At 35.1% G+C, this 16,294-nt stretch overlaps 1 protein-coding gene across 1 annotated transcript in view; it reads left to right on the forward strand.

Annotated features, from left to right (window-relative positions):
• Nucleotides 1-15,330, forward strand: part of LOC145261025 (uncharacterized) — a 59,294-nt gene extending 43,964 nt beyond the window's left edge. Inside the window, exons 3-5 of the mRNA XM_080119155.1 lie at nucleotides 4,938-5,002; nucleotides 11,290-11,434; nucleotides 12,054-15,330. Of these exons, the coding sequence (XP_079975281.1) occupies nucleotides 4,938-5,002; nucleotides 11,290-11,434; nucleotides 12,054-12,457 (614 nt within the window). The 3' untranslated portion in view covers nucleotides 12,458-15,330. The remainder of the gene's footprint in view (nucleotides 1-4,937; nucleotides 5,003-11,289; nucleotides 11,435-12,053) is intronic.
• Nucleotides 15,331-16,294: the final 964 nt, after the last annotated feature.

A 16,294-nucleotide genomic window follows, 5' to 3' on the forward strand; every position in this document is an offset into this window, starting at 1 on the left:
CATACACGCATCAAACACATGACATAGCTGACCTACAAATAAATATGGTGAATGTTAGTAAACACATAAACACCACGTCACCGACTTTCCCATAGCTAGCTATATTATACACATCAACTCAATTTATAGAAAAATCTACTTATATCCGTATGTAGATTGAAACGGATATATCACCAACAGTAATTACACACATATATAGTTCAACATGCACTCACCCAAAGATTGAAAAAAGAATCTGGATACTTAAGGAGATATCAATCATACCAGTTATTATAGGTGCTACAGGGCTTATGAAGAAGAACCTGAAGTCCTACCTAAGTAATATTCCTGGTGAACCAAGTGCGAAAGAGATCCAAACAATTGCACTTAAGGGAACAGCGAGGATACTAAAAAGAGCTCTCGGTTGGTTTCAATAAAAAACAGGGCATTGTTGGCAGCTGATTTAGCTGCCCCATACCCAGCATTACGATCTTCAAAGAAAGAAAATGAAAAAAAAATAATAAAAACATTAAACCAGTCCTTAAGATTTGAATGGGACTTTTCTTCATTCACTTAAATTAATGTAAAACACAACTAAGCAATAATGAAAACACTTATCAACTGACAGAGTACAAAATAGACTTTGTGGTTTAGTGGGGGATGCCCTTTTCTCTACCCTGCAACCTCTCTCCCACAGAAGAGACGTTGCGAGCCTATCCTTGTTTTATCGTTATTTTCATGGCAGGTGCTCGTCTGAGCTCCAATCTCTGGTCCCCCCACGCCAATCTTTCACGAAAAACACCCGTCTAGCTGATTTCACTGTGAAAAATTTCCCCCACTCTATATCTGTGCCTAAATCAAAACGCGGATTCCATGAACAAAGCTTCTTTCTTAGAACTGCACGCCTGTGGAACTCTGTTCCGTCTGCCTGCTTCCCTCCGGACTACAACTTGGATGTCTTCAAGTCCAATGTTAACAAATTCCTAATGAACCGCCCCCTTAAGTAAACACTTCATCAAATCTCCACACTAACGTAATGTACTTGCAATAACCCTTATCCATGAATGGCTTCCGGGCCTTGATAAGTGGTGATCACTGTGTAAAAAAAAAAAAAAACTTATATATTAGACTAGACGTTTTAGCTTGTTAAAAACGTTGTCTTAGAATGAGTGTTTTATGCTAAATTAGTGGTTGAATATAATTAAATTTGTGCTCGTTTTTGCCTTAAATATTAATCTCTATTAATTCCAAACTGTGCATCGAACAGATACCATAATACCTAGTTTGCTGCACCTATCATAACAAATAACTGAGTATCAAACGGATGCCATAATTCTTCAATGAACTTTATCATAACAAATGTCCATACAAAATTTCAGCCAGATCAGCTCAATAGTTTCTGAGAAAACTTCTAGAGTAAATGTGGTATGGTGGTAACTAATCCCTATTAATCCTTAACTGTGCTTCGAATGGACACAATAATACTTTGTTCGTTGCACCTTATTATAACAAAGGTCTATGAAAAATATCAGCCAGATCGGTCCAGTATTTTCCAAGGAAAATGAAATGGAGAGACAGACTGACGAAGAGAAATGCAGTTAAGTGAAACTTATCTATTATAGGTAGTTTATGGAAAAGCCAGTGACATGAGTGTGTGTATGTGCGTGTGTGCATTTGTTTACTAACATTCATGATAGTTATTTGTAGGTTACCTATAACATGTGGTTTGGCGTGTGTATGTAGGTAAGAATTTGAGTGGTGGATGTATGGGTGTGTTTGTCTGAATTGATTTGTATAGACCATTTTAAATGTTTATATAAAGTATATTTATAAAGCTCAACCTTGTATTGAGCATTTTTCAAAAATATTAGTTTTAAGTTCATTTTATCTATACATTTGAACTTGTTTGAAGTATCATGCAACTGAATTTTCACCACCGTGATTCTCAAATGATCCATATTTCAATCTGTTCAATTTTCAGACTTTTACAGCTCAGTTGTATTAGGTACAAAAGTCTTACTTGTTATGTCTGCGACAATATCCATTATTAATTTCGGAAAAAATTCCCTTTTCAAATGGTAAACGTGACAGATCGCTTCAAAGCATGCTAAATGAAGCGATCTGTCACGTTTACCATTTGAAAAGGGATTTTTTTCCAAAATTAATAATGGATATTGTCGCAGACATAACAAGTAAAACTTTTGTACCTAATACAACTGAATGAATATATGTATATATAAACATATATGTATATACTTATTGATTTGTAAATTGCCACTTGTTCTCGTCTCCTTTCACCAACAACAACTATATCTCATTCCTCGCATTGTGATAGCCTTCTAAATCTCTACTACCACACACACACACACACACACACACACACACACACACACACACACACACACACACACACACACACACACATATTATATATATACAGCCAACATTACGATCCTTTACACCTAGCAGCTGTGCTCCAAAATTCATAATGATCGGTTAACTAGTTGAGGAGTAAATCTTATACATGCAAATATAAAAAGGGAGGAAAAGGGAGGGCCTCAATATGCAACTAGCCCACTCTGGACTATCCTTGAGACAGTAGCTTTCTAAACGCAAGCGCAACAAGGACCCACCACCATGCACACTGACAAATTGCCCGATATACCCCGCAACCATCTGCCACCGCACAAATGTGGTCTACAAACTAGAATGCTTTGCATGCAGGAAATTCTACGTGGGTAGCACCATGAGGCCCTTACATATAAGAATAAAAGAACACACACAAACACAAGCATTGTCATTCCACAAACACCTCAACACCTGCAGAAGCTCAATACATCTGTTAAAGTCGATATTTTAGCCACAGAACGCAATATTGGGAATCTCCACATAAAGAAATCACTACTAATATCCAAATTATGACCGGAACTCAACAACAGACTAGAGCTCGAATCATCATTCATCGTATAACACTATACACGGCTCCCACCAAAGACTTACCACCACACCATACAACCCTAACTCATTAGAACAGGTATACCACTACACACCTGGCTAACCTACAGCCCAGACAGGGTCTTACTACAAGCCCCCTCCCATATAGATAAAAAAAAAGAAAATTAACAAAAATAAAAATAAAAAATAAAAGTAAAAATAAAAATAAATAAAGAAAGAAGAAAAAAATAGCAACATAGATATAATAAAAAAAAGAAAATATTAATAAATAGTTAATTGAAGCAACATAAACCAATTCAAAGAAAAGGAAAAAAAAATTGAATTAAGCTAACCCACCTATTCAAACCCAAATAACACTATCAAACACAAACATACATAAATGCAATCCCACAATAAAGAGCACAAATAATATTTAATCAAATCATAACAACACAACTCACCAAAAGTGTGTGCATGAACACAGGTGCGAGTGTGCATATGTGTATATATGTGCATGTATGCGTGAGTGTGTGTATGCACATTTGCAAGCATCGTTGGATATGCATGCATATACGGTAATGAGTGCGTGTGTGCATATGTGAATGTGTACATGTACATGTGAACGTATGTGTATGTACTTGTACGTGTAGATATGTGTATATGCTTATATGTAAGTGTGGGTATATGTGTATAATAGTACCTGTGTTGCACACGTAACAACAACTACACAAGTCCATGAAAGGTAAAGAGAAGATATATATGTATGTACATGTATATATGTGTGTATATGTATGTGCGTGTATGTGTATCCATATGTGTATGTGTATATATATGTATATGTATGTGGGTATATATATATATATATATATATATATATATATATATATATATAAATTTAAAGGAAAGACGGAACCCCCTCCCTGAAAACTAATAAGTCGACAAACCTAGAGTCAATGCTCAAATGCTCATACATACTAAGCTGGCATTTAAAGGGCCACTCGTGGCAGAAGGATAAGTAAACTTATGTAAACTAAATAAACAAACAAACAATTAAATAAATAAAGTACGATAGCCATTAGACGTCGTTTTCTCAATATATACAAATATCGTTAACCTACTATTCCTAACCGTTAAACATGGACAAAAGAATAGATACATAAGTAAATAAATAAGTAAAAATATAGATAATAATAATTATCACTTAATAAAATAGAGAAATAACAATGTCCAAAGAAAAGCCGAACCAATGTCCCCCCCTAATAACCACATCCCCTAACCCAAACACACCAACAGTCAGTCAGGAGCACTCCATCCCTCACACACCCTCCCCTCCCCTCCTCATTCACAACCTCGCTCTCCACCTCTCCTTTAATAGACAACCTAGGCCAGCTAGTGAACTTTACATGCTTGACCTGCGTGGACTAGGTCATTCCACTAAAAAAAGCAACGACGTAATTAAATTAAACAAATAAATAAATAATATACAGCAGCGGAAAAAAAGACAACGAAATAAATATAGAATATACAAAATAAAATACAAAATAAAATACAGATCATATAAAAAGAACAAAAATAAAAGAAAAAATCCAACAAGTTCAACAATATGCTAATCACCTAAAACACACTATACATCTAAACCCTCACCTCTTTAAATAGAACTGTAACATCCACCATCTGAAAAGGGGAATTTTTCCCAAAATATAATGGATATTGTCACAGACACAACAAGTAAGACATTTATACTTAATACAATTGAATAAATATATGTATATATAGACATATATGTGTGTACTTATTGATTTGTAAATCGCCACTTGTTTTCGTCTTCTCTCATCAACACCGAATATATCTCATTCCTCGCGTTGTGATAGCCTTCTAAATCTGTACTAAATAAATATAAAAAGGGATACAGGTACCTAATTTTATATAGAGATCAATAAATTGAGCATTGGTAGAGGTATGCTCTCTCCTTGGTGCCATTCTTGTTAATGATGATGGCTTTATGATTGATTTCTTTGTTTCAGAATATGGATATTCTTCAAGTCATATTGAGTTCACAATGGTGGCGAGTGTAGATAAAGTATTTGTGGTAAGTATACAGCAGTTTTGTTTTTTCCTCCCGAATGATGTGCAACTGAAAGGAATAGATTTAGATCGACACCCTTTCTAATGAGTTCATACCTTTTTTAAACTTAAACTAACACATGTTTTCTTCTTCTTCTTTTTCTTTTCCTTCTTCTCCTTTTTCTTCTTCTTCTTCTTCTTCTTTTTCTTCTTCTTCTTCTTCTTTGCCTTCTTCTTTGCCTTCTTCTTCTTCTTCTTTGCCTTCTTCTTCTTTGCCTTCTTCTTCTTCTTTTTCTTCTTCTTCTTCTTCTTCTTCTTCTTCTTCTTCTTCTTCTTCTTCTTTGTCTTCTTCTTCTTCTTCTTTGCCTTCTTCTTCTTCTTCTTCTTATTTACCTTCTTCTTTTCGTTCTTCTTCTTCTTTTTCTTCTCCTTCTTCTTCTTCTTCTTCTTCTTCTTTGCCTTCTTTTTTTTTTTTTTTTTTTTACACAGTGATCACCACTTATCAAGGCCCGGAAGCCACTCAGGGATAAGGGTTATTGCAAGTACATCACGTTAGTGAGGAGATTTTATGAAGTGTTTAATTAGGGGGGCGGTTCATTAGGAATTTGTTAACATTAGACTTGAAGAAATCCAAGTTGTAGTCCGGAGGGAAGCAGGCAGACGGAACACAGTTCCACAGGCGTGCAGTTCTAAGAAAGAAGCTTTGCTCATGAAATCCGCGTTTTGATTTAGGCACAGATATAGAGTGGGGGAAATTTTTCACAGTGAATTCAGCTAGACGGGTGATTTTCGTGAAAGTTTGGCGAGGGGGGACCAGGGATTGGAGTTCAGACGAGCACCTGCCATGAAAATAACGATAAAACAAGGATAGGCTCGCAACGTCTCTTCTGTGGGAGAGGGGTTGCAGGGTAGAGAAAAGGGCATCCCCCACTAAACCACGAAGTCTATTTTGTACTCTGTCAAGGCATGATAGGCTGTTTTTGGCAGCTCCTGCCCAGATATGGCAACAGTATTCCATCCTTGGACGTACTTGGCTTTTATATAGATAGAGAATTGAATCAGTAGTGAGATATCTTCTGGAGCGGTAGAAGGATCCCACCATCTTTCCTGCGACCTTGGCAACAGACTTGATGTACGTGTTCCATTTCAGATCAGGAGTAAAGGTCAAACCCAGAAGCTTGTCAAGACACGGGGCCTCACCCAGACGAGAGCCATCCATCACAATTGATGCCAGCCGGGGATCAGAGCGTTGATGATGTAAGGATAGGAGTTTGGTTTTAGATGCATTAAAGGTAACTAGCCACATCTTCCCCCACTGAACCACGCGCTCGAGATCAGAGGAGAGAGAATCCGAGAGAACTTCGTCATTTACAGCCTTTGATGTGTTGCCGTAGATGGTCGTGTCATCAGCATAGATGTCAACGAATGATTTAAGTATGTGTTTAGGGAGGTCATTGATGTAGATCAGGAAGAGAGTTGGGCCCAGGATTGACCCCTGAGGGACTCCAGCATTTATATTGCAGGCCTCTGATTTTTGTCCATCTACCACTACTCTTATGAGCCTATCGGAGAGAAATGATTTAATGATTGAGAAAACATTTCCTGTTATACCGTAGCTTGAAATCTTGTGAAGTAGACCCTTATGCCATACTTTGTCAAAGGCCTTTGATATGTCAAGAGCAATTGCCCTAGAAAGGAAGCCTTTGTCAAGAGATTCACTAATCCTGTGGGATATAACCGTCAGCACATCTGCGGTAGATCTTGCAGAGCGGAAACCATATTGTGTGTCACTAAGAAGGTTGTTTCTGCTGAGGTGGTTGACTATTTCTCTATTTAATATTGATTCCAGTAACTTACTCATAACACAGAGAAGACTTATTGGTCTGTATTGAGAGGGAGATGACTTATCACCTGAATTCTTAAATACAGGGCAAACTGATGAGGTCTTCCAGGGGGTCGGAAAGCACTTCTCCTTAAGGCAGCGCTTAAATAGTTTCGTAAGTATGGGAGCAAGTTCTGGTTGAAGCTTTTTTAACACTATAATTGGGATGCCATCAGGGCCAGTTGCTTTACTGGAATCTAGGTTTTTTATTAGCTTGGCGACCTCATGCACGGATATTTGTATATTAACTAGCTTGTTCTGTGTTATAGGAGGAAATATGGGGAGTTGATGTCCTTCGTCGCATAGGGTAGAATTAGCTGCAAAGTTCTTTGCAAATAGTTTGGCCTTGTCTGACGCTGACGAGATAACCTCTGGTCCATTGATAATGGTTGGGATAGAACGCACACTTCTGTTCAGGATCCTATTTGTTATTTTCCAAAACTGGTGGGAACCAAGCCGCTGATCAGCTACCTTGGATTTAACAGACTGGGCATATAGCTCTCTTGCATTTTTTATTACTCTTTTACAGTGGTTGCTGGCAGTCCTGAAAGCAGCTTTAGTCTCAGTGCATCTATTACGTTGGTAGTTATGGAAAAAGTGATTTCTGTGGGCGATAGCAGCAGCACATTCTGGGGAGAACCATGGCTGGCTGTTAGGTTTTTCTTCTTCTTCTTCTTCTTCTTCTTCTTCTTCGCCTTCTTCGCCTTCTTCTTCGCCTTCTTCTTTGCCTTCTTCTTTGCCTTCTTCTTCTTCTTCTTCTTTGCCTTCTTCTTTGCCTTCTTCTTTGCCTTCTTCTTTGCCTTCTTCTTCTTCTTTGCCTTCTTCTTCTTCTTCTGTTTCTTCTTCTTTTTCTTCTTCTTCTTCTTCTTTGTCTTCTTCTTCTTCTTCTTCTTCTTTGCCTTCTTCTTTTTCTTCTTCTTCTTTGCCTTCTTCTTTTTCTTTGCTTTCTTCTTCTTCTTCTTCTTCTTCTTCTTTGCCTTCTTCTTCTTCTTCTTCTTCTTCTTCTTCTTATTCTTTGTCTTCTTCTTTTTTTTGCCTTCTTCTTTTTCTTCTTAATCTTTTTCTTTGTTTTCTTCTTTTTCTTTGTTTTCTTCTTTTTCTTCTTTGCTTTTTTCTTCTTTGCTGTCTTCTTTTTCACCTTCTCTATTTCTTTTTTACCTAGAAAATATTAGCAAATATTTATAAAGGTATGTACCCTATTTGCTAAAGTCAGTGAGACATGGAAAGTCAGAGTCAAAATAATTAATCAGAAGTCATGTAGCAAGAGGATTTGAAGAAAAGGATATGAAAATTGTCGATCCAGATTGCGTGGTAAAATCCAATCCATGGTGGACGTTCTTTAAAGCAGTTTAGTAATAAGATCCAAGTTGTATATTGGGTAATTCGCATAGCTGAGTAGATATCCGGGTCGGGTATGTTCCTGTATAAATTTCTTCATGGGTCCAGCGAAAATATTTTAAAGTCTGGTGGAAGACTTATCATTAGAAGTCTATATTATTCGTAGTAATATATATAATATAATAATAATATAGACTTCTAATGATAAGGCTAATATTTTCTCTCCTCTGATGAGTTGGTAGACATCGAAACCCTATAGGTTAAGGAGATTAAATTTCTAAAGTGTTCTTTGTCTTGCTTAGAATAATAAAAATCTTTGATATGAGACTCAAACACTTCATTTCAATAAGGGTTTTTTGAAATTCATTGAATCACTACAATTAATTTATTTGCTCTATCTTGCATATCGAGCAATTCTTATTTAGATGGAATAATACTTATAGAATATTACTGCCAGCAATATTTTGTAAATCTTATAATCACAGGTTTCCATACCAACTGATTGTTAAATAAAATAATTCTGAAGTATATATATATATATATATATATATATATATATATATATATATATATATATATATATATATATAGTATTTATTTAAAAAAACATGACTTGAGTCACATCAGCTAGAATCTAACGCTCCAACCACGTTCCCTCATTTAGCACTTCAGCTGATCCCTACCATGTGAGCTAACTCGAGAGATAGATAAAAAAAAAGATTTAAAATTAGACCACTTGTAGATATGATTGAATTTGTGCATACATAAAACTAATAGAAATATGTTGAAATGAACATTTTGCCTTTCAACTTGCCGATATATTTCTATACGCGTTATTCATCCATCCAAACAAAGATTTTACTCGTTATAAACCTTCCTTAGTGTATGGTTACTATTTCCTGTTAATTTCAGTGATATGTGACCAGTAGTTGAGAGTTTATCGGTTAAATATTTACACACACACATACATACATGATGATTGCAACGTCTTGTCAGACGAGTGCCACTCCCTCAGGTACTGAAAGTCCATGAGCCGAAAATGACTTTAGTCCTGCCGGCAAAATTTACACGCACAAGCAGACATGACACTGAAGACCGTCACTGGTATACATACATATATATACAAGCACGCATACATACATATATACACATACATACACATACGCACATACATATAACCCACATATATGCATACATACATACACATTACATATACGCATGCATACACATACTTATACATACATAAACATACACAAGACGGTCATTGGCATACATACATATATATATATATATATATATATAAACGCAAATATACATATATACACATACACACATACATATCTGTAAACATACACACATATATACATATATACATACACAATGAATAATGCACATACATACGTATACAGACACACATGCATACATACAGATATACATACGCACACATATACAAATACATACACACATATAAATACATACACACATACGTACACATATGCCCATATGTATATGCATGCACTTACTTACATATACATACACGTACATAAATATGCACTCATACGCATATACATACATGCACATACATATATACACATATATATGCATACATACACACACATGCATACATCTACATACATACACACATGCATAAATATACATACACACGCATACATAAACATGCACACACATGCATATATACACATGCATACATACACACACAAACATATATACACATACATATATACATACATATACACATAGATATACACACATATACATACACATGTACATAAACATACATACATCTATACATACATATATACATAGATACATATAATGATGGCAGATCAATTATTACATGCTTCCAGCATTTCAGACCTACACGCGTCACAACTTTTCCATCGCAATAGGACCATTTTTTTTTTATAGACAAATGCCTGAGGGAGTATCTGTACCTGATGGTGTTGCAGAGTTTTAGCTTTGTACGACAGCTAAATCTCTCTCTCTCTCGGTTCAAAATGTTGACATCTAGCAACAAGCAAGAGCAAGATAGCCAGCGACAAGTCAAACTGCAGACCAGCTTAATACGGGTACTGGTCTCCTGCTTTATGTTTTTTAAATCAGAGATTTGCTTCTCCTAGAGGGGTTGCCTTCACCACGGCTAACGGGAGCCCTCTCCACCCTGCATACACATGGAAATAAACACATGCGTACATACAGATGTACGCCAACATATGTATGGATGTGCATACACATACAAACATAATCACGTAGAGGCACACATATACACACATATGCATATACATACGTACACACACATATACATGCAAAATACACATGAATAAACATTCCAAAAGTCATGAATAGTAAGTGATCAGCGACTGGACCGTTTTTGTCCCTTTTCCTTCCTGCTTGGATTTTTTTTTTTTTTAAATAAAAAAGTTTGTTTTAGACTCATACTTCTGCAGCACATGACAATAATATTAACAAACTCACACATAATTTTCCAAATAAATCAACGTACGAACCGACGAGAATACAGTCCAACTGAAAATGATTTAAAGACGCATACATACACATACATACATACATACATACATACATACATACATACATACATACATACATCAACTGTTTTATCCATGTATTTATATATCTATAAAAGTGAAAATGTGTGTGTGAGGACACTTCTCAACCTATATACTCCAAAGTTTTTTATCTACACACTTGAAATTTGGTATATATCAAACTTCAAGTGTGTAGATCAAAAATTTGCCGCTGCTGATGATAATAATAATAATAATAATAATAATAATAATAATACTTGGGGGGGGGCTTTTTGCCACCCAAATTCCAGTGAAGAAGAATGGCCGTCACTAACTAGAAATTAATGGTAAGCGACTGTTGTGATAACGTAAATTCATCTGCACAGGTTATGGAAAGAGGTGGTGAGTATTGGAAATATGGGGAGACTTGCTATCACTCAGACTCCAGAGAACACCACAAGTTGTTCTCAAAGAGAAATCTTTGATGATGGCCTGTGTGACTATTCCTAGTGAGTAAATAATAAAATTTATGTTTTTGTTTAACAGGACCGAGTAAAAGTTTTTAACCAATTTCTCGTGAAATACTTCACGATGCGTGACACATTAAAAGAGTTCCAGAAATTATTCACACCAAAAAATGCTGACATCATATCCGTTCAAGAAGCTGTGGAATCTCTCGGTGAACATTGCAGTGAGTTCTTTTTTTTTTTTTTTTTTTTTTTTTTTATTTGAGTTTTATTCAAAGTTAGAGAGTGACCATTGTTACCAGAGATTAATGTGATTTCACAGGGGACTGACCTTCACTGCACAGCTGAAGTGGACGACTTACATCAAATGAATTGCCAAATTCGCTGGAAAAATGATTGGATCATTCTACCACTCTAAAAAGTATCTCACGTCTGACGCAATTCTTTACTTGTATAAGAGTCAAATATGTCTTAAGATAAAGTACTGTCACTACATCTTTCTCACAAACTACTTGGCCAATCCGTTGTTATGGTGAGATGCAATGAACTTAATATTATGGTATCCATTCTATACATAGATAAGGAATAATAGGGATTAATAGAGATTAGTTACCACATTACTGCATTTACTCTAGATATTTTCCCAGAAACTACTGAGCCGATCTGGCTAAAATTTTGTATGGGATTTTGTTATAATACAGTACATAAAACTAAGTGCATCTGCTACTAGTATCTCAATCCTGGTGGTGGTGGTGGTGGTTGTGATGATGATGATGATGATGATGATGATGATGATGATGATGATGATGATGATCTAAAAAAAAATCTTTTTCTACTTTTCAGAGGGAACATCTGTCAGTCTAAGCCGCACCCACAAGTACTGCATGTCACTCTCGTATGATATCGACGAACTGCGTAAAAAGAAAGGTTCTTTAGCTGACGTTCTCATTGCTTCGGCAATCACCTACTTCAATGCCCTAAACCGGCTGATACGGAGCATCACGGACCAGGCGCCAATGCTTGTAGACTCTTTTGTCGTTCTTTGTAAAGACGAAGTAACGGTACGACGGAACATAATGAACGCTGACCTGGGACCTTCACGGGAGCCAACTGCCCTCAAATATTGCGTTGAGAACTATAGTGAGATGCGAAGGTGTCATAATTCTTTGGTCAGTATAATCGCCGAAATCGAGGAACTCTGGCCCATTCTGTTGACTGGATCGCAAAAATTCTTTGAGGAAAGTTAGAAGAATTTTCCATAAGATTTCCAACATCCTGGGGTTTTGAAGACACTCGAACTGATATATATATATATATATATATATATATATATATATATATATATATGAATAATCTAAAAACTCAACATTTCGCTCACTGTGGCACAGGCTTTATCAAGAGAGAAAAAGTTAAATGTTTTATGTCTCTCATCATGTGCCACTTTTAGCTTTTTTTTTTATCTTGATAAAGTCTACACTGCAGTGGGCGAAACGTTGAGTTTTTAGGTCTTTCATATTTCCATTCTTAATTTATATAGATACTAGCAAGAATACCCAGCATTGGCCAAGTTGCATTTGGACACCTGCTATACTTAAGATATTGAGAACTTTTTTTTTATTACTATATGCTACTTCCATCTCAAGCAAATTTTCTTGTAAACGTTTTATTCGTATTTTTTTGCAAAATTTTTCAATGCCAAAAATAGTTTTTTGGCATATGGATCTATCACTCAGAAGTTGGTAGTCGACCAAAAGTATAATGCAAAAAAATATCGACAATGATTGGGGGCGGGGGGACATTTTTAGATATTTTTCAGGTGGGAGTAGGGTAAACTCAAATGATGGAAAATACGTGTGTTTTGTTAAATAAAGCTGATGACGAATGTATAAGGTTAATACAGTAAAAAATAAAATAAAAAATAAAATAAAAAAAATAGAAAATCATTCAAAACTACATAGAAATTACTCCAAATTATTTTTTTTATATATATCATGCTTGTATGTTTTTGAGATGAGGATTGATAATTATTTTGTGTTTTATTTGGATTGTTTGGACTATTATTCTCATCTTCGTTGTTTTTTTTTTTTTTTTTGTTTTTTTTTGCTTTCCCAACGAACATAGGCTTTAGAAATTCTAAATGCAAATAGCGTCAATCTTTTTTTTTTTATAAATCCAGGTCCATTTCGTTTTTATTTTTATTATATAATGTTAGTATATTTTTGAGATGAGGATTGATAATTAATTTTTGTATTGTTTGGATGGTTTGAACTTACTATTCTTATCTTGGTTGCTTTTTTCACAACGTTTCGACTGATGTAACCTCCGTCTTCAGGTGCATTCACACTGTATGTTATTCGTGAATGGTGAAAAATGTTATTTTTTTATACTCATTTTGAAAAAGAAAAATTCTTCTTTCACTAGATTGCTCAACGAAAAAAATAATGGACTGAGTAACACTTCAATGAACAAATTGACAATGTAACGAACTGCATACTAAACCACAAGCACCAACAAACAATGAAAAGCACCAACAAACAATGAAAGGCACCAACAAACAATGAAATGCACCAAAAAACAATGAAAGCCAACAACAAACAATAAAAGGCACCAAAAAACAATGAAAGCCAACAACAAACAATGAAAGGCACCAACAAACAATGAAAGGCACCAACAAACAGTGAAAGGCACCAATAAACAATGAAAGGCACCAACAAACAGTGAAAGGCACCAATAAACAATGAAAGGCACCAATAAACAATGAAAGGCACCAACAAACAATGAAAGGCACCAACAAACAATGAAAGGCACCAACAAACAATGAAAGGCACTAATAAACAGTGAAAGGCACCAACAAACAATGAAAGGCACTAATAAACAGTGAAAGGCACCAACAAACAATGAAAGGCACCAACAAACAGTGAAAGGCACCAATAAACAGTGAAAGGCACCAATAAACAATGAAAGGCACCAACAAACAATGAAAGGCACCAACAAACAGTGAAAGGCACCAATAAACAATGAAAGGCACCAACAAACAGTGAAAGGCACCAATAAACAATGAAAGGCACCAACAAACAGTGAAAGGCACCAATAAACAATGAAAGGCACCAACAAACAGTGAAAGGCACCAATAAACAATGAAAGGCACCAATAAACAATGAAAGGCACCAACAAACAATGAAAGGCACAAACAAACAATGAAAGGCACTAATAAACAGTGAAAGGCACCAACAAACAATGAAAGGCACCAACAAACAATGAAAGGCACTAATAAACAGTGAAAGGCACCAACAAACAATGAAAGGCACTAATAAACAGTGAAAGGCACCAATAAACAATGAAAGGCACCAACAAACAATGAAAGGCACCAATAAACAATGAAAGGCACCAACAAACAGTGAAAGGCACCAATAAACAATGAAAGGCACCAACAAACAGTGAAAGGCACCAATAAACAATGAAAGGCACCAACAAACAGTGAAAGGCACCAATAAACAATGAAAGGCACCAACAAACAGTGAAAGGCACCAATAAACAATGAAAGGCACCAATAAACAATGAAAGGCACCAACAAACAATGAAAGGCACCAACAAACAATGAAAGGCACTAATAAACAGTGAAAGGCACCAACAAACAATGAAAGGCACCAACAAACAATGAAAGGCACTAATAAACAGTGAAAGGCACCAACAAACAATGAAAGGCACTAATAAACAGTGAAAGGCACCAACAAACAATGAAAGGCACTAACAAACAATGAAAGGCACTAATAAACAGTGAAAGTAACCAACAAACAATGGAAGGCATCAACAAACAATGGAAGGCACCAACAAACAATGATATTGGTCACGCTACCACTATTTGTTTTTTATTTATCCAATTTAGTTGGGGGCAAGCTAATAAACTTTTGGAAATTCTCTTCTTTTCTCATGAAAGTTGACAACTTCAATCGATTAACACTACACTTAAAACATGAAAAAAAAAAACAGATAGAAATATATCCAATTTACAAACGATATATTTGATATGGTTTCTTTTATTTTTCTCAGATTATTATTTTTATTTTTATTGTTTTTGCATAAATAAAATTCAGACACCAAATAAAAAATTAACAAATTATTTTTAGTTGTTTTCTGTGGGAATAAAATTATCTGCACTGAAGAAATTTAACTTTTAGTAAATGCTGCCTCAATCTAGAAAGGTTTCTCTTATGTTTTGTGTTGCGTAAATTATTTTTTATGTATTTTCTATTAATTGAATCTTTGAATAAATGCTTCCCTGATAGAATTCAGACATCCTCTGCACAGAAGGATTAAATGCTAGCAGAAGTAAAGTTAATCTTTTGGTTTTCTTATTTTTTGAAAAGGGGGAGGGCTAAAAATGTAAAAATGAAATAACATTTCCTTTAATTTTAGATGTAAATTAGGTTACTTCTGTAATGCAGATTTCCTTTGAATAAATAGTATATTATATAGGGTTGATAGAATGAAAGCGTATAAAGTCCGTTTTCAGTATTAAAATTAATTTGTGAAATAGTGTACATTTTGTATATATTAATCGAAACGTGAACAAACAAACACACATATATACACACACACGCATATATATATATATATATATATATATATATATATATATATATATATATATATATGCGTGTGTGTGTATATATGTGTGTTTGTTTGTTCACGTTTCGATCACGTTTGACACATATTCGTCCTTTCCCGACACGGGTTGGATTTTAAAAAACTGTTTTCTTTCGCACGATCTATGACTTTTTCTTTTATCACATTTTTATTTCAATTATCCTGAAGATGTCCTCTGAAACAGGGACGAAACGTTGATTTTTTTAATAATTTCATTCGGTTGTTTCTATTTTTTCTTTAAACATATATATATATATATATATATCTATAAAAGTGAACGTGTCTGTCTGTCTGTCTGTGTGTCCGCGTGTCTGTCTGTCTGTGTACATTTCCCTACGCAATAACTCTGTCAATTTTTAGTCTATAGACTCGAAATTTGAAATACCGGGTACTGAGATTTGGGAAAATTGATGTGACGGGTGTCAGCCAGAAATTTG

The sequence above is a fragment of the Euprymna scolopes genome, chromosome 37, assembly GCF_053919585.1.
Source record: "Euprymna scolopes isolate OS-2025 chromosome 37, ASM5391958v1, whole genome shotgun sequence".
Lineage (NCBI taxonomy): Eukaryota > Metazoa > Mollusca > Cephalopoda > Sepiida > Sepiolidae > Euprymna > Euprymna scolopes.